This window comes from Selaginella moellendorffii, unplaced genomic scaffold, assembly GCF_000143415.4.
Source record: "Selaginella moellendorffii unplaced genomic scaffold, v1.0 SELMOscaffold_20, whole genome shotgun sequence".
NCBI lineage: Eukaryota > Viridiplantae > Streptophyta > Lycopodiopsida > Selaginellales > Selaginellaceae > Selaginella > Selaginella moellendorffii.
This window is the reverse complement of record NW_003314281.1, coordinates 962350-980926: the sequence shown is the minus strand read 5'-3', so window position 1 is coordinate 980926 and position 18577 is coordinate 962350. Positions and strand designations below refer to the sequence as shown.

At 48.4% G+C, this 18577-nt stretch overlaps 4 protein-coding genes across 4 annotated transcripts; 1 reads left to right on the top strand and 3 right to left on the bottom strand.

Annotated features, from left to right (window-relative positions):
* Positions 1–932: 932 nt before the first annotated feature.
* LOC9636540 (zinc finger CCCH domain-containing protein 35) lies at positions 933–3520 on the bottom strand. Its single transcript, XM_002972691.2, has one exon. The coding sequence runs from the start codon at positions 3183–3185 to the stop codon at positions 1440–1442; it is 1746 nt and encodes a 581-aa protein (XP_002972737.1). The 5' UTR covers positions 3186–3520; the 3' UTR covers positions 933–1439.
* Positions 3521–9615: 6095 nt separating this feature from the next.
* On the bottom strand, positions 9616–12088 carry LOC112347211. Its single transcript, XM_024677721.1, has 15 exons — positions 12005–12088; positions 11902–11927; positions 11738–11853; positions 11606–11691; positions 11445–11555; positions 11292–11396; positions 11040–11230; positions 10940–10984; positions 10743–10877; positions 10596–10695; positions 10479–10550; positions 10335–10432; positions 10162–10279; positions 10041–10106; positions 9616–9992 (listed from the first exon to the last, which is right to left on the bottom strand). Coding segments are annotated over exons 2-15 (1443 nt in total). The 5' UTR covers positions 11904–11927; positions 12005–12088; the 3' UTR covers positions 9616–9794.
* Positions 11951–14782, bottom strand: LOC9637304 (probable serine/threonine-protein kinase DDB_G0280111). The gene is made up of 7 exons (XM_024677719.1): positions 14136–14782; positions 13893–14058; positions 13779–13829; positions 13532–13714; positions 13300–13408; positions 12520–13238; positions 11951–12452 (listed from the first exon to the last, which is right to left on the bottom strand). Exons 1-7 carry the CDS (start codon positions 14594–14596, stop codon positions 12033–12035), a joined length of 2109 nt encoding a protein of 702 aa, XP_024533487.1. The 5' UTR covers positions 14597–14782; the 3' UTR covers positions 11951–12032.
* LOC9636538 (katanin p80 WD40 repeat-containing subunit B1 homolog) lies at positions 14162–18524 on the top strand. Its single transcript, XM_024677910.1, has 19 exons — positions 14162–14458; positions 14579–14753; positions 15365–15528; positions 15783–15900; positions 15971–16197; positions 16253–16355; positions 16405–16475; positions 16530–16604; positions 16656–16799; positions 16848–16905; positions 16958–17335; positions 17405–17452; positions 17506–17621; positions 17677–17784; positions 17838–17912; positions 17959–18071; positions 18127–18243; positions 18293–18361; positions 18421–18524. The coding sequence occupies exons 1-19, from the start codon at positions 14162–14164 to the stop codon at positions 18485–18487; spliced, it is 2523 nt and encodes an 840-aa protein (XP_024533678.1). The 3' UTR covers positions 18488–18524.
* Positions 18525–18577: the final 53 nt, after the last annotated feature.

Genomic DNA, 18577 nt, shown 5'->3' with positions numbered 1-18577 from the left:
ACTCCAAGCCACGCTTGCTCCACAAGCTCCAAGCTCCAAAAAGGATCAACTCCACACTCGAAAAGCTCCAGTAAGCTCCAACCAGCACCACCCAGGCGATCCACCCAAGCTCCAAAAACTCCAAACCTTCACGCTCCTAAAACTCCAAACGCCAAGCTCCACGCTCCACGCCCTGTGCTCCATGCAATCAATCGAAAGGATGCCCGAGTATCCTGGTCTTCCATAATGGATTCAATCGCATAGCCCGAGGAAGTCACGGGTTGTGGCCTCTAAATCACAGCTAAAAGATGGAAGCTCTTATAACTAATACGCCTCTCAAGAAACCTATAGCTTTAGTCACCATCCAAGCAACAAGTGCAGATAAGGCTAACTGGACATCAAGCTCTCCCTATCCTTCACACGCAAAGGCCTATCTCAAAGACTTTGTTGGTTGTTTTGACTTGGAAAGCTCTCCTAGAGTGATCAACACCTCCGCCACGGCGCAAGCCAGTCGCTTTCAAGGCTCAGGATGGTCCCTCACTCGCCCAAGAATATCAAGCTCGAGATTGTTTGATTAAATCTATCCATAATAGTTGCTATAGGTGCTGATGTCTTGATCCTCGTGATTCTATATCTATGTACATTGTACAGCCCAGATATCTTCTCCTTCCGAATCTCGTCTCGTCAAGCAAAAAAAGGCCTCCGGCTTTAAGACCAACCAGGTAGAGAGAGTTGCTTGAAAGACTTGAAACTCTTCATGCTTTTTTTTTATTAACTTTTGTTTTCCATAGTTTTTTTCGTTGCTGATGTTGATGATCAAAGACCTCGTGTTGTTCTTACTTCCACTTTCTACTTTTATTAGCTACAGTCAGTCGTTTTTGGTGTCATTTTCCAGAGCTACTAACATGAGGGTCCAATTTCTTCGCGAGAGAAACGCGTTAAAAAGGCATTTATATAGTATATATAGTATATATTATTTACATAAAGAAAAAATGGAAAAGACCAGCTTGCAAAAAAACATGTACACAAAAAAATTCAAGAAATAAACATAGACTTGGAGGATCTTCATCCAACCAAGTGAGCAAGAAAGAAGGAACGAAAAAAAAGAGAACCCCCAAACTACAGAAAGAGATCTACTAGCTCCATCCCTCCTATAAACATCATATACCACAACTCCTCTGCCAACTTTCTCAAATTTTTCTTCAATATCGTTAAACTAGTACCTCCTCCGAGTTAAATCGGTTCACCCCTCTTGCCTTTGCTTGATCCGGAACCAAAGCACCTCAGTTCCTGAGAAACTCTTCCCTTGTTTTTGTTTTCTTCAATCCATCGTCTCTTGAGTCTTTTGCTGCTACTCCTGCTTGCTTGCTCCTACTGAATAAATCTTAAAAAAAGAATCGAAAAATGCCTGTATAGAGAGAAATCGCCAAGCGCGCGTTGGGTCGGATCATCCATCCATGTCACTCGGTCACCAGATCGTTCACCCAATTCAGATCCGGGCTTGGCTCTCCAATTCCAGCCTCGTACCCGATCCCCAGTCCGCTACTCTCGCCACCACCACCACCATTTCCACCACTTCCAATCACCTTGGTCGCCAGCCTCCCATAGATCTTTGCTCGCAAATCCCTGCCCGATTCCACCCTTGGCACCGGCATCGATAGCATCTCCTGCTCCTCCAAAAGATCCTCCTCGCCCATCTCCATCTCCCACATTGTGTCCCACCTCGTCGGCTTGGTCGGGGTACACGGCAGGCTGACGCTCGTACCGCGCGGTACGGCGCACGGCGGTGCCCAGCTCCCCGCGCTCGCCCCCGGCCGGAGCGGGCTGGGGCCGCTGCTGTACTGCGGGCTGCACTGGACCCACCCGGCGGTACCGTGCTGCATACCGCCCGCGACGTGCGGCACGGTAACCGACTTCTGGAGCTCGAGCTGCTGGAGCGCGGTGACGAGATCGCACATGGCCTTATTGTGGAGCGGATGGTGGCTGGTGGCGGGGCTGGACGGCGCGGACGCGAAGCCGAGGCGGCGGGTGTCGAGGTGACGCCGCGGTACCGCCGAGGGCGACATGGGCGGCGACTGCGACGGCGAGAGTGGCGGGGAGAGCGGCGGTGGAGACTGCGCGAGGCCGACGAGAGTGGAGGTCGGGGAGGAGATGAGGCGTGCCGCGCTGCATGCCGCCACTGCCCGAGACGACTGCTGTTGCGGGCCCTGGTGGCAGCAGCAGTACGACGTCGACATGGCGCTGGAGGGCTCGAAGGAATCCAAGCCAAGCGACGGCGACGAGCCCGCGAATGGTTTGTCGCTGAAGCTCCGGAGGAGCGATGCCGCGGCCGAGGCGGAAGATCTTCGCGGCGAGCAGGGAGAGCCCACGAAGGGGGCGGAGGAGAAGGAATCCGGCGAGGTGGTGGCGCAGAAAGAAGAGGGCAGCGATGGCGACGAAGAACACGGCGAGGACGAGAAGAGCGCGTTTGAGGAGGAAGAAGAGGGTGGCGAGGAGGAAGAGGGCGTAGTGGAAGAAGGCGAATTGCTCATGGCCTGCGAGACCTGGGGAAGAAGGCGGAGCTGCTCGGACGTGTGCGCAAAGAAGCACACTCTCCTCTTGCAGCTCCGGCCATCCTTGCACGGCTGCGTGCGGTACCGCGCGGGATGCAGCCAGCACTCGAACACGCCGTGCGCCAGCTCGCAGGCGTCGCCGTTCTTGCAGCTCCCCTTGCGGAAGTCCGGGCAAGCAGTGCCCGAGTAGTGAAACCGCCGCGGATCTCTCCGCCGAGCCTTCTCGCCCGGATGAGCGAACGGACACTCGGTCCAGTCGTGGCTCCGGCCGCGCATACACCGCCGGACCTTGAACTCGAACATCCGGAACTCGTCGCAAGAGTAGACGTCCTCGGCGCTCCAGGTCGCTTCATCGCTGTTGTTGGACGGTAGGAAGCGGTGCAGCACGGTAGACAGCGCGGCGTCGTGCGAGGTGCCGCGCGGACTGTCCACCGGAGAGGACGGCGGAGAGGACGAGGTGGGAGAAGAGACGGTGGCCATTATGGATTCCAAAAGACTGCTGCTTTGCTGGTGGAGGTGGTGGTGGTGGTGGTGATGCATCTGGTGGAAGGGGGAAGAGGGCGATGAGAGCGGCGAGAGATTGTCCAAGAATGGCGATGTGGAGGCGGGATGATCCAGCGAGAAGGGCATATCATCGATCAACACTCCCGGCATCTTGAAATCGAAGAAAAAAATCGCTTGGGTCTTCCTTCACTGCAAGAATTGGATGAGCGGCGCCATCGTCTGCCTCTTCTTTCTTGTTGGGCGATCCAGATTCGATCGATCAAAGAGAGAGGAAGGCGCAAAGAAGAAGAAGAATGAGCTCTCGCGCTCTCCGTCAAATCAATCGCTAGCCAAGCTCCTACACTACAAATTTTTTTTCTTCCCCTAGGCAAGAACCAAAGAAGAAGCAAAGATAAGAAGAATCTCCTCAAGTTAGAAGGGTGAATGAAAAATAGGAAATGAAAAGAAGTCCCAAAAATTAGGTCAAACGAAATTTCCCAAATGTCCCAAGAAGAATGCGAAGAGAGGCCATTTTAACGGACCACCCGCTTAAAACTAACTTTACCTTTAAGACAAAGCCCATAGGTCCCGGGTTCGAATCCCTTCCCTACCTCGAAAATATCGCCGAGCAGCGGCCGACTAGCTATGTGACAAGTATAAAGATCTAATCGATGCCACGAACGCGTATGGATACTTTAAGGTTTATTCCATCTTTCCCCAGGTTTAATCCACTCCCGTTCGTGCACGATCGTGGCCCCTCTTTTCTTTCCATGGCGCCTCCATTTCTTTTTACTTCTTTCGGTCGCCCTTGGAAATTTTTACACGGGCTGTCCCTTGACATAGCGACACGACTTATCTCGACAAAGGAAAGAACGCGATCAAGCAAGATTCGCACTATAATGTCGTAAAAGAAAAGGTATATTCTTTCTTTCTTCTTTCCGCGAGCCGTTCCACGCGTACGGCTGTGGGGTCCGTGGTGATTGGACCATGGCCCATTCTCTTTTCCAACGTGAACCACAACCACCTAACTTAAAGTAGTGACCCAAACTTGATAAGGCTGCTTTTGTCGTACGGTGTGTGACCCGCAAAGAGAAAAAAAATAATTTCTTTCCCCATAGTTTTCTCAGGATATTTATTCGGGCGTTATCCACAGGGTCCACATGACGTGGAGCTTGACGCCGACAATGTGGGGGCGGCATATTCCACCCGGGATGCTCCGGTTGAGAGTCGTGAGCTAGAAAGCTAGGATTGTGCGCCATCATTTGCGTTGCGCGGTGCGCCATGGATTGATTCGATTGAAAGCTCTCAAAGGTAAAAGATTGAAAGAAACGAGGGGCGAAACAAAGCTTTATAGGAGAACTTGTAGCAAAGAGAAACTTTTCCGGGACTAGAAATCAAAATCGCCCCATCCATCCGCTTCGTCAGGGCTCGCAGAAAAATTAGGTTTAAGACAAGACTTGTTCGCGCCCAAAGAAATGCCCGTCAGACGTACGTGGCGGTTGCCAACAAAAGTGCCAAGACACGTGTCGGGCGGTGGAGGCGGTATCAGATATTTGTCCGGTGACATGGGGACCTCCCGACACGTTGCCTGCCCAAAATTTAACTCGCCGGCCAGCCGCCTTGTGTACGTGTCGCCCAATTCCCGGTGGCGCCAGTGTACGGAAGTGCATAACGGCCGGATTGGCCGTTACGTTTCCCAGGATCTGGATTTAGGGCTCCTGATTCTTAGGGCATGGCATAGTTAGGTTGTGGCACACTAGACATATGAGGTGTTGACCCGCCCATGAGGAGAATGTACGCAATTGTTCGCCAAAGGTGGTGGCAGCGAAATTGGGTATGTTATTAGGTGAGGATTGTTGTATGCCCACCAAACTCCACGCGGCGTGTAATGTGTGGTATCTTACAGAATCAAACTGAAAGAGACGCTCCACTTCAATACACATTTTGCTTGAATGTGCGGGAGTGTGTGTGTGAGAGAGAGAGGGGGGCCCTTTTCGAAGAACCCTAAAAACAGAGTGGTAAAGAAACAAAGGTAAAAAGAAGAAAAGGTGGCGGGCATGGCCTCTGGGCTCGAATGCAGGAGCGCATTTCCCCCCAAGATGGCGACCTGATTTTCTAGGATACGAGCAAGATTTGGTGGGTCCTGGGCTGACACGTGGTCGGGGTGGTCGTACGGCAATCTCGATGCTCCAGAGGTTGTCGGTTCCATTCCCTTCCCGGCCAGCTATATGCCGTGTCTGGGCCATATGGCCACAATCCCTGGCCACACCCACATCATGTTCCCGTGAATTATCCGATTGAAACGCTCGGTCTCGCGCTTGCTTCGTCGTCTTGCATGGAATCATCAGATAGAATTTTATGTTTTCGGCCAGGAAATGATTGATTGCTCCTCCCTTGGCCAGCAGCAAGAAAATCGTGATCGATCTCAATGTATTTACCGCACTGCTACCATGGCCCAGAGGTTTTTTTATTCAAGTCCTGGAGATTCTTGGACAAGCGAAGACACCTCAGAGGATCAAAGAGATCCTGGAGTTTTCAGGCAACTTAAACGCGAAGAAAGTATGGTACTAGTCCTTCTGCTGCGATCGTTTGGTGGTTTCCTCCTCGCATAGAATTGTCCCAAACGACACCTCGCGTCCTTCTTTTTGGACTTCCCCAGAAAGCGATTTGTTCCATAAAAAGCTTGGTTGAATGTCCGAGAGCGTGCTATTCTATCTCGAATCGGACCTTATTCCTGGAACCAAAACTATGGCATGTCAGTGAAAGAGATTGGACGCTCTCTCGATCAAAGCTTTGTTCTTCTTTGTAGGCCAGCTTGTCAGAGAGCCTCTCAGAGAGCAACACCTTGCAAGGTGTTGCTTTGAAGCTCTCCAATCCAACACTATTATAATATAGGTATATGCTTGACTGGGTCCCCTGCGCAAGCCAAAGCATGGCACCCACGCACCAAAGAGAAGAAAAGCAAAGCCCAGGCTCAGTGGTTCCATCGGGAACATTAAAACATTGGCAAAACGTGGAAATCTTTTGAGTTGAGGCTTCACAATCTTTGAAGCGCATCAAACTCGAAAACCACAGCTCACCAGCTCACTTGCGAGCTGTCATCAAAACTTGTAAACAACCTCGGAATAAGCTGTGAGAAAAGCCGCAAACAAGCAAAATCTCTCTCTCTCTCTCTCTCTCTCTCTCTCTCTCTCTCTCTCTCTCTCTCTCTCATGTAAACATCCTCGGAATAAGCTGTGAGAAAAGCCTTAAACAAGCAAATCAATCTCGTGTGTGTGTGAGAGAGAGAGATGAGAGAGAGGGCGAGAGAGAGACACTGTGTGTGTTGAGTGCTCTGCTCCATTATCAGGAACACGCGTTGATCCCAAAGGCTGACACCCAGGCTGTTTGGAACTGAGCATTTCCCACAACCTTGTCGCCCAGCAGCGAGCGATTTCGATCGACCCGACCTGGAAAAACATAAATGCAACTGTTTAGAGGCACTGTCCACTAGCCCGTATTAAGATTAAGTGGATCCCCTGAAACCAGCCATGCGGCTATAACTTAGCAGCCGCGTAGTAGTCGAAAGGCTCATAGACACGGTCCAAGCAGCGGGCAGCTTCCAAGTAAACCCAGAGTGTTGTCCGCTAGCTCCTCCACAGCCTTGGATCTTCCGTCCCAGTTTGGATACTCGGCCCTTGTTTTATGTCCGCGAGCACGTCAAGGTGGCTCTCTGCGACAAGGATTTTTATATGGTTGGGCTGCTCACCGCTTTTTTACGTGATTAATGAGACAAAAGCGATTTACCGTGAGTTTGAGAATGTTTCTAGGGGACGCCGAAGGTCGCAAGCGATTCCGTCCAGCAGTTTTTCTGTGGTTTAGTTTCACAGGACAAGAAGAAGCATGAGAAGCTATGTAACACATCCTCCTTAGTGTGGCCAGTAATTTTTTCAGGAAGTTCACTTTCCATGGCTGATGCAAAATGCTTAGTATAATCTAAAAAATCATATAGAATATTCTATTAGCCAGAAACTATCATTTGGGTGATCTCATTGCCAAATGTTGAGCTCTTGTGACTCGGAGCCGATTACTTGTACATGACCATGAATAGAAAATATTCTTCCAGTTCGATTGTGATTAAGAGAGTGATCATTGATTTAAGCGCAGTTCCAGATACAGACAGTTCATGCAAGGGAACGACTCCATCCTTGGCAGCTGCCATGGCTTCCACCACATTTTTCCAGTCCTCACTCCTCAGTGGGTGCCTCATCGATCTTGGTCAGAAAGTTCGGAAGGAAACCTTCAACAACAAAGCTTTGGGCATTCGCCATGTAGTCCCGCTTCACCACCTCCCAGTTTTTGCAGATTTGACCAGGTTGTGAGCGTAGCGCCACTCGCAGAAGCTGTCGCAGCAGCAGAATGGCTCCCCCGCAGTGTGCATAAATGTCATCCCGAATGGCAAACACCTCCGCTTCAAAGCCCCTCCAGGTTCAAGGGCGACTCGCTGATGACCTACGAACTCTTTGGCCTTTCAAGTGGCCTCACGGGAGTAAGGAGATCCCTTAGAGCACTCAGCTCTGATGTTCGATTAAAGAACCTCCCAGAAAACAGATCTGGCACTGAGGTGAACCATTCGCATAAACTAAGGATTCACTTTATGGATGAATGGAGAATTCAGATTTTAAAGTTTTGGCCCATTCAAAATTAAGATATTGACCCAGATAGTTGCATAATACGGTTGAAAAGAATTGAATTTATGTGAACCTCTGCTGTGCTCTGCTCCTCCGCTGGTAATCGGAGAAGGAATATTCTGGAGATGATTTGGTTGTGCTACAACTTCTCTCATTGCCAGATGCTCAGCTCTCGTGACTGGCATGACAATCGGAGTTGATACAACTTTGATGTCCCTGTCCCAACCAGTTGGCTCCCTGTATTGGAGGAGATAGCAACGAACCATTGATGCAAGTGCAGCTCCAGACACAGTCTCACACAGTTTCTCCACGGGGACGTCTCCATCCTCAGCAGCTGCCATGGCTTCCACCACCTTCTTCCAGTCCCCGCGCATCCATTCGGGTGCTTTCAGGACAAGTTTGTTGCGGGTCTGCATGCGCCGTACGAAACCTGATTCAACAACGTCGTTGGCAATCCTCATGTGTATCAGTTTCTCCTCCTCCCATACTTCGCGCAGACTTTACCAGGCTGTGAGCGTGGTAAAGTCTTTTCGATAAGCACGCACAGCTGAATAATGGCTCCCCCATAGTGTGCATAGACATCATCCCAAATTGCAAACACCTCCGCTTCAAGCCCCTCCCGCTTCAACTCCGATTTATTGAGACACTGCCTCACGAACTCCTTGGCCTCCTCTTCGTTCAAGTGCCCAATAGTTGCGTGGACGACGTCATGACCCCTCAAAGGTCCCCTGTCACACAACCATTCCTTAAAAGAGGTTCTCCAATGAAGCGAAAACTACGTTAGCCCACTCTTGCTGAGAGATCCGCACCAGGAACTTCAGTACGGCATCTAGCTCCTTCGCACCCTCTGCGGTTGTGGTCCAGTGAGTCAGGAAATCTGCTTGATCGGTGATGATTGTGGGAAATCCTTTAGAGTGTTTGTACTTGGAAATGTAGCGCGTGAAAGCAACCTGCATTCTGTCCATGGGATCCTTCTGCTTCAAGAAAAACTCATGCAAACACCCGGGCGTCTTCAGCACGATCTTAAGAAGCAGATGCGAGGAGACTTTATCAAATAACCGGGCATCTGCTCCATTAAGCTTAGGAGACTTTGCAAAGCTACCAGCTAAGCTGATGGGAAAATCTGAAGGATTTGGAACACCTTGGTAGTCACCAGCACGCTGCCTAGATGAGAACTCGCGAAGAAGCGCCGTTTTGCCCGAGTCCATTGGCCCTATATATGCGAACATTCCAATCCAAGGATGTCCATACAACGTTTAAAAGCTGGATGGAACACCCATCGAGTAGTCGCCATAGCCACACCCTTACCCTAACTAAGGAAGATGACGTTTCTCATCAGCACAAAGTTTCGTCGAGGACATGAAGAAGTGTTCCATGTCCACAGTCATGAGATTGTTGATGTCTCGTTCGTACCCGAGAATAAACCTGCGTGAGAGGACGCAGCTAAGAAAACTACTTACGTTTACTAGATATAGGATTGTCTTACCACACACATCAAAGCGAAAATGGTAAGTTTTAGCAAAGGTAGCCTTGCTGCTTCTACAAGAAAGATGTCATAACACGCTTGAAAAGAATTGAGCAGGGACGACCAATTTTAAGGCTCTGTTCATCTTTGTTATGTATATCTGGTTGACCTTTAGTTGTTCCACTTGCTAGCTCTAGTTCTTCAGACAAATACGTCTCTGTCTGTGAAGCGGATCCCTTTTCAAACTCGTTCTAGCTGAAACACTTTTTTCAAAAGGTCTACAGGCAAGTCCTCTCATCCATAAATTATCATGTCGCTTTGGAGTTGTTTGACGAAAGACCATAAAGCACTACAAGGTAATTCCCATGGGCGGACAAGGAACTTGGATTTTCCCGACGCATGACTTTTCAGGAAAGAGGACCGACACAACATCCCATCTTCGTTAACGTGATACCATAATCAAACGTCATTAAATCCTATGTCTCGCTGTATAACTTGGAGCTGTGCTACAACATTGCGCTGGATCCCAGCTACAAGTTTCCATCGATGGAGCTCCACTTTGTGCTCGCATCGCTTGAGTTTCTCTATGTGATGCTCGCCTTGGTAATCTAGAAGAGGACGATGCCAAAGCTTTAATTGTTGCCTTCATTCACACAATGACTCCATCATTCTAGCGAGGAGTTTCTCGTTTGCCTCTCTCACCAATACGTGCTTGATCCGCCCATCCCTCTCCATTATAATTCCAAGCCTTCGGAGTTTATCCACAGCGTCCTTGACCTCAAATTCACTTGTCCCATTCTCGAAGTAGCTATCAATCACTTCATTGCATCGGCGCCGCAGTTCCTGGAAAATGAATCGATTGAATACTTGGTTGAATGGACCAAAGGAAACCTCTTCACTGATGGCTCCGCCAGGGTTTCTCATCAGCACAAAGTACGCTATGATCGCCTCTTTCACCTGCAAGTAAACACGCGATCAAAGAAAGAGTTTTTGAGGCGAAAAGTCGTAGTACCTCCTGCTGGATAGCTTCGTCGAGGACATGGAGAAGTGTTCCATGTCCACAGTCGAGTAGTTTCCCAGCCATGAGATTGTTGATGTCTCGTTCGTACTCGAGAACATTCATATTAAACCTGCGTGAGGCGAGCCATAAGCACGCAAGTGAAACCAGCTAACAGATCTACTTACGTTACGTAGATCTTCATGGCGTAGCTGACAAACGCAACAACAATACCAATCACGATGGCCGCTTGAGAACGTCGTCTCAATGCCGAAACAATTGCTGCCTGAAATTCATAGATTTGAGATATAGGATTTCATTGCTTCTCTTACCACACAGATCAAAGCGAAAACAATAAGTTTTATCCAGTCCTGCAAAGGGAGCCTTGGATGCTTCTTAGCGGGCTGCAAGAAAGATTTCATAACAGGCTTGAAAAGAATCGAGCTTACGAGGACTAGTTCCATGTCCGCCATAGGAATTTCCTTGTAGTGTTTTATGTAGATTCCAAAGTCTTTCTTTCTCTTAGCATCACACAACTCCGTGACTTTCCTGCAGCCCAAAGCGATATGATAGTTTACGTTAATGAGAGAACTTGCCTGTAAACTATGATCGTGTGATCAAAAGTCGGATCTTGCAGGGTAAACCTTTTGAAAAAGTCTTTCAGCTCGAACGAGTTTGAGATGTGGATCCGCTTTACGGAGACGTATTTGTCTGAAGAAGTGTGCGCGGTTCTAGTGCCAGCAAGTGAACAAGTAAAGGTCAACCAGATAACTATAAGAAAGATAAACAGAACCTTAACATTGCTTGTCCGTGCGCTTTGGATTTCCCGACGCATGATCTTTTCAGAAAAAAAGAGGCATTTTTGTAAGTAGGAACTGATGGAAGCACCATACCTGAGGCGGTTCCACAGTTTCTTGAATGTCGCATCCCAACAAAACTGAACAATATAATCCAGCTTCGCTTTGAAGAAGTAAGCTCTCTTTTGATCCGTTCCAATACCTCGGCGAAACACAACGTAAAATCGACCCAGATCCGTGTTTGAAGGGTTTGAGTATGGAGTATCTACGAAGAGCTCGTCATCAAGCTGCATTAGGAGAAGATGAACACGAATCTAAAGGGAAAAAGAGAAGATCAAAGAAAAAAACCTGTGTTTTATCGATCCTTGTAGGAAGATGAAAGAGATACTGACTGGAGGTAGCCACATTCCATTCGTAGTCGCTCAAAGCCTTGAAGTTGCTCTTGCTCATGATCTATGCATCGAGTCAAACGATACGCGAGGATAAAGAGAAACCACTCACACTCGCAAAGTGCTCCAAAAATCGTGCCTCGTGTTCTTTCACTTGAAGATCCGAAATTTCTTCAATCTTGCTCGAGCTGTTCCCAAGTGGGTTGAACAGATCATACAGCTCCTGAGAAATATCAGCTTGTTAGCTTGCAGACACAAGAGAACGAAACATACAGTTAACTGTTCCTTCCTGGTACGAAATTGCAAGCCGAACATTTGCTCCATCCTCTGACAAAAGAGCTGGAACTCATGCCGTTCATCTGCGAGAAAAAAAGAAGTTAGCCTCAGCTTGGAACCAGCATTTACCTGGATCAGCAATGCAGGAGCTCAACTTAGCAATGAGCTCCTTCTTGGGCGTTTCGATCACGACCTCGCGCTTGAGTCGAATGCTATGATCTTCTTCTTGGAACTCTATCTCCGACCTGGAAGAACACCATTGGCGAAAACCCACCACTTTCAAAGACACTTACATGCCCGTGTTTCGCGGATAAGCCCTCTAAAAACCCAGGACAGAGAGGAGATATGTAGATACTGCTGAATTTATTGAAAGCATAAAGTAGTAGTACAAAGTACCTGTGGGGGCCGATATAATCCGCTGCTTTTAAAATCCAGCCCAGCCCGCCGGAGCCTGAGATCTAGAGCTCTGCGAAGAATCAATTGTTGATGATCGAAAACCACCCTTTGAATCCTGTTGCTGCTGCTGCTGCTGCTGATTTAAACTCATCGAGCTGGAGCCGCTACTGTTGAATCCCCACGTGTCTCCTCCGCTCAAGCTCGCAGCTCTAGCGTGTTGCCTTCTCGGTGGTCCAGAGCCTGTATTAAGCGGAGGATCACTGGACGGTGGCGTAGGAGATGACGACTTCGTGGAGCTTCCTTTGAAGGCATCACCAAAGGCTGACCACGGCGAAGAGTCGACGAGGGGCGCTTGTTGTGAGAGTCCCTTCGAAGGAGCTTGCGCTGTCAAACCGCTTTGCAAATCCCAGATAGAACCGTTCTGTTTGTCCTTGTCTTTCTCAGTGTCCTGCAAATACATTTCGCCCATGTTAAGCCCATGCGTTCGAAGGATTGATCGATGTTCTCTGGTTTACCTGTTCGGTCGAAGAATTCCAGTTTACTGGACGAGAAGTGCGTCTCGATTGAGCACTAGCAGACTGGAGAGGCGGCTTTGGCATCGGTTCCTTGCTGACCGTCGCTGCAGCTAAAGCGGACTTAAGCTCATGTATCTCTTGTCTCTGTGACCGGCAAATTGCTGTTAGCTTCTCATACTTCCCGGCGAACTCTGTCTTCTCAGCCAGTGCCTGCTTCAGTTGCAGCTTCAGCTTCTCCGTTTCTACATTCTTGGCACTCGCTGCGCTGTCGAATTCCGCCACGAAAGCATTGAAAGCCCCGTCATTTGAAACTTCGGACACCTTCGTTGAAGGAGCACTCAGTTGCTGTTCCATATCCACTTCAGACATCATGGCGTAGCCGTCCCCATCACCATCGTCTTTATTCCAGGACCCGACCTTCTTCACAAAATGTGCCACGCCACCCTTCTTGAAAAGGTTTCCCGGCCTGGTTTCTACATTAGCGTTTTCCGTCTGTACAGAGTTGACGCTATTTTTCTGTGTTGAGTTGGACCCGTTAAAACCGGCAGACCATCCAGGAGGCGGACCTCCGCTCGTCACAGGCGGAGTTACGCTGTTTTCGAGATTATTACTCGATACTGAATCACTGTCATGCTTTGCATCTGCTGCTAACTGTGACGACCAGAAGCTGCCGGCCGTCTTTGCAGCCGGAGGTGGTGACGGAGTCTTTACAGGCGGTTCTGCCGATACAAAGAGTCAGTCATGCAGGCATAGAATCACATCTGACGAAGGCCGACTTACTTGTTTCAAGAGAATCCTGAATGATTGAACTATTTACAGTTGACGAAGCTTTGTCTGGGAAAGTTTTCCGGCTCTCTATCGGAAGAGCCTCGTTCACGCGATTCCAGACCTGCCACACAAATCACACTTAATACTACCGGAAAACAAAACAGGCTACGTAAGTGCACGACAGGCAGTTTGCTGACTCTCGAACTAACCTATGAAACAATGCAGATGTGGGAGCCACCCTTGCCTGCAATATGTCTGGTCGTGAGCCTGGACTTGGCATCAGCATGTCCTTGATGAGCTGCGTAACGTTTTCACTGTATCTGGGGGCTTCTGGAATTCGATAGTTTCCATTCAGGATTTGTAGCTTCGATTCCCCGTCAAATGCAGACTTAAAGAAACATAGTCTATACAAAAGGCATCCAAGAGCCTGCAAAGACCACCGCACCAAGTGAATAAAAACCATTTAACAAAAGGAAAAGTAAGTGACCAACCCAGATGTCAACTTTCTCGGAGATTAATTCCCTCTGATAAAGGTCCCACATCTGTAAGAAACAAGAGAAATCGTCAAAGACACGCAAATTACAAGGACCAGTTCGTTACGTTACCTCGGGAGCACGGTACGCGGGGGTTGTGTGTTTTCTGATAACGTCTTCCTCCACTCCCATCTCTTCAGCTCTCTCGAACCTCCTGTGATTCGTAGAAATGCTCCCAAAATCACAAAGCTTCCACAAGCCATTTGCACCCAGCAATATGTTCTCTGCCTTTAAGTCTCTGCAAGAAAAAAAAAAAAAAAAACGTAAAATAGAAAAGATCAGTAAGAACTTGCGGTCTAAACTTTGCGTCCAAACCTGTGAGCGATGGGAGGAGACTGGCAATGCATGGCATAAACCGCATTGCAAATGTCGCGAAAAATCGAGAGGAGCTGCCTCTCCTCGAAAAATCCGGCACCTCTAGCGTCCAAAACAGCCACCAGCGTTTTCTCGCAGTAATCCATCACGAGAAAGCACTCCTTGGTGCGTCCATTGGCAAGCACTGCATGGGCATGGAGCGTGACAATGTTGGGATGCCCACGCAAAGCCTTCATCACCGCGACCTCCTTGCGAACCAAGTGAAGGGACTCGTCATCGTTGCAAATCAAATGCTTGAGGGCGTAGTTCTTCCCGGATTGCGCGTCCCTGGCGAGATACACTGACGAGAATCCCCCTTCCGCGACCACGCTCCTCACCTGGAGCTTCAATGTGCCAACCTCCACGCTCTTGCCCTCCAGCCCGGCCTGATCCTTGGGCATCAGCTGCTTGAGGCGCCACATCGTGGAAATATCGAGCCACAGCGCGATCTAGCCGCCGGATATCGTCGATCGAGCAACGCGCATTCCCAAAACTCCCTGCCGCTTACCTCCGAGGGGATCGATCAGATCCAGCGCGCGGCTGCGATCGAGGAACAGTGGATCGGCGGAGCCGCCAGGCGTGCGCTAGTGCTAAACTAAAACCCTATTCCATCCATCTGCTAGTAGCATGTCAATGTCTATGATTCGAACATCACACCATTCTTGGTCAGGAGTCGAGCACTGGACCGATCTTTGTTGTGGCAAGTCATGTCTAGTATGGGAATCGAGCACCATACCGGTCTTTATTGTGCAAGTAATTTCTTGAATGGGATTCGAGCACGAGATGGATCTTTGTTGTGGCAAGTTTCAAATGAACTGAAGAGACATTGGAGGAGGGAAAGAGAAGAGGTAGGGCAATCGTCGGCGATCGTCGGCGATAATCCGATCCCGCGCGTATTTCCGGGTTGCAGCTTGGATCTAGCCTAGAAATTTGGGCGAGCGCGGCAGGGATAGATTTATAGGGTTGAAGGATCTCTCTCCTCGTCTTTCTCGTTGATCTCTTCTTCTCGATGAGCAGAGGAATGCCAGTGGATGAGGAAGGAGCGAGGTAGAGCAAGGCGGCGGCTTAAGATTTCGAGGAATTGGGCGCTACTTTGCCCGCACAGGGGAATGCATTCGACGTGCACAGCGCTCCACAATGAAGCGCGCTTACAAATTACGTGAGTTTCTTCGCATTCGGTTTTCTTTCAGAGCTGTTGGTTGATCTTGTTGGTGGCAATCCAGAGGAGTTTGTTGCGCATTCTTCCCAGGTGAATTGCCTCAAGATCGGGAGGAAAACATCGCGGGTGCTCGTCACCGGTGGAGACGATCACAAGGTCAATATGTGGGCGATCGGCAAGCCCAACGCGATTCTGGTAAGCACAGCTTTTGATAAAGCTAGGAAAGCATGGTTAGGGGCATTCTAGGCATGGCTGGGAGAGTATCTATTTCTCCATAGTTTTTTCAAGTGTGGTTTGGAACCTTGCAGATAGCTTGTGTAAGTTCTCTCCCAGCGGCCAGTCGGCATTGTGATCAAGAGGGATATAAGGAAAAACAAAGTTGGCGCATTGCATTCTAGTAGGAAGCGACGATCTTATGGACTGAGAAGTATTTCCTGTTTGTGTCACAGAGTTTAGCCGGGCACTCGAGCCCTGTGGAGTCCGTGACTTTCGATGCGGCTGAATCTCACGTCGTTGCTGGCGCAGCCAGTGGTGCTATCAAGCTGTGGGACCTCGAAGAAGCGAAGAGTAAGGTTTTACTCAATTTCCTCCTTTTCCGTTCTCTCCTGAAACTCACTCAGAGTTTCTGTGATTCCAGTTGTCCGCACTCTTACCGGGCATCGTTCCAACTGCACGGCAGTCGATTTCCATCCGTTTGGAGAGTTTTTTGCATCCGGCTCGCTTGATTCGAACTTGAAGATTTGGGATATCAGACGAAAGGGGTGCATCCATACATATAGGGGTCATTGCTGTGGAGTGAATTGCCTCAAGTTCAGTCCAGATGGTCGCTGGGTAGTTTCAGGTGGAGAGGATAAAACTGTGAAGGTAATGTTTTAACGTTAATTTTTCTGTGCGTCCTATCCGTGCTACTAAGGTACAGTTGTGGGACTTGACTGCTGGGAAGCTCATCCATGATTTTAAGTACCATGACGATCAGATTCTCAGTCTAGACTTCCATCCTCATGAATTCCTTCTTGCGACAGGTTTGGCTTTACGTGATATTTATACTCCTCTTCCAACTTGCATTTTCAGGTTCTGATGACAAAACCGCAAAGTTCTATGACTTGGAAACTTTCGAGCTCGTTGGTTCTTCCGGACCTGAAGTAAGTTATTTGTAACTGCGGTCACTTTGTTCTGATTTTGTTTAACTGTGTCAGGATTCTGGAGTTCGACCGATGATCTTCACTCCTGACGGCCGGACGCTGCTGTGTGCATTGCGGGAAGGCTTGAAGGTACCTTTGAGAAGTTTGGTTATTTTAAGGAAACTGTTTAGTACTTGGCAGGTTTATTCATGGGAACCATTACGATGCCATGATGTTATTGATGCCAACTGGTCACGCTTGGCTGATTTGAATGTGCATGAAGGGAAACTCCTTGGATGCTCTTTCAACCAAAGTTGTGTGGGAGTATGGGTCGTGGACTTACCTGTAAGCGTCTTTTGCATCTATTATTGTGTCTATAATATATGTTTGCAGCGAGTAGCCCCTTTCAGGAGTATTTCCACACCAAGAAACTTGAGATCTCCTACAAACAGTAAGCCTTTCCGCAATCCTTTCTACAGAAGGGTCTTACGTACTTAGTGCAGCGAATGGAGAGCACGTCTCATTTCAGAAAGTGAAAACGCCTTCTCCAGGGAGAGACCAGCCTACTATAGCGACCCCTCAAAGGCGTGGAAGCGCGCCTGAGCTTCAACCTTCAAGGCCAAATACCAGTTTAGGGACAGAAAGGACGTCGATAAAGCTTTCTTCTCTCAGAAAGAGTTCGGGCGAGCTATTGAAACGAAATAGTGACAGGGAAGCGGAATGTACAACTTTGGTGTCTCCAAAAACTCCACTTGCTGACAAACTCGAACAAAAGAACCACCCGGAATCGCACGGGGACAAAACTGGAAGAGGTGATGACGATGGTGGTATGTTCACCACGAGAAGGCGGCTGAGGAAACTAGAAGAAGACTTCTTACTTGGTCAGGCTTTGGCAGGTTTGCTGTCTTGTGACAACGTATCACGCGATAACCGGGTGTTTCTTTTTGCAGAAGCCGACTCTCCGAGAAACTTAACATCGTTTGGGGCTTCCACTACAGGTATGTACTTTTAGTGCATTATAATTATACTTATTTCGTTTCCTGGACAGCAGGTAATGGAAGGCCATGGTCTTCGAGTGCATATTGGGAAAGAAGGGAAAAAGAGCGCGAGAGAAGTGCGGGGCCAGACGCACGGAATGGAGGGAAGTTTTACGTTGAGCTGGATTCCGTATGTTTCTTTTGTTTATCTCTTTTAGGTTCTGATTTGCTGTTTGTTGTTACAGAAGAGAAGCCGAAGTTCATGTCAAGAAGATACTCGCGTAATAGAGGAAATTTTGCAGGAGCGAACTACTATGAGCAATACAATGCAATCTCGTCTTGCCAAGCTACAAGTATGTCTTAAGATAGTTTCCATTCGCTCCTGATGCAGATGTGCACGATGCAGGTTGTTAGGAGATTTTGGATGAAGAAGGATTTGAAGTCAGCAGTGGAAACAATGGCTAAAATGGGAGATAAATCAGTAAGTTTGATGGCTGCTCTCTTGTCAACTCATGCTTGCTTTGCAGGTTCTTGTAGATGGTTTAAGTGTTTTGATTGAGAGGAGTGATGTTTTTACTTTAGAAATCGCGGCCATGCTTCTGCCGTTGCTTACCGGCCTTCTTGCTAGTGCAACACAAAGGTTTGCAATGCATTATCGTGTGCATATCTTCTAAGCTTTTATGATTTATCTGCAGGCATGTAATGATCTCGATAGCGTTCACGTCGATGCTGGTTAGGAATTTTGGACATGTCATTAGCGACGCAGTCTTGACCTCTCCAACTTTGGGTGTGGATTTGCAAGCCGAGAAGAGGTTTGTGTGGTTTGTTTGTTTTTCTTTAGTTTCCTTTTTGTTATTCCAGGTTTGGAAGGTGTGATGCCTGTTTCAAGGAGTTGCAGCTTCTCAAACAAGGATTGAAACCATTTCTAAGGTACTCCAAAGGATGAAACTTGCAAGATCCAGCAGCCTTTTGCTTTGTTTATTGTCCAGGAAAAGCGGTGAGCTTGGCAAGGCTGCTCTTGATCTCAATTTGGCTTTAGACAGAATGAACATGTAAATCATGTAAATTATTTTTGATAAAACATTTGTTTTATTCATTGGCTATGAGGCAAAATGTTTGTATACCATCATTCATAAAAAACTTAAC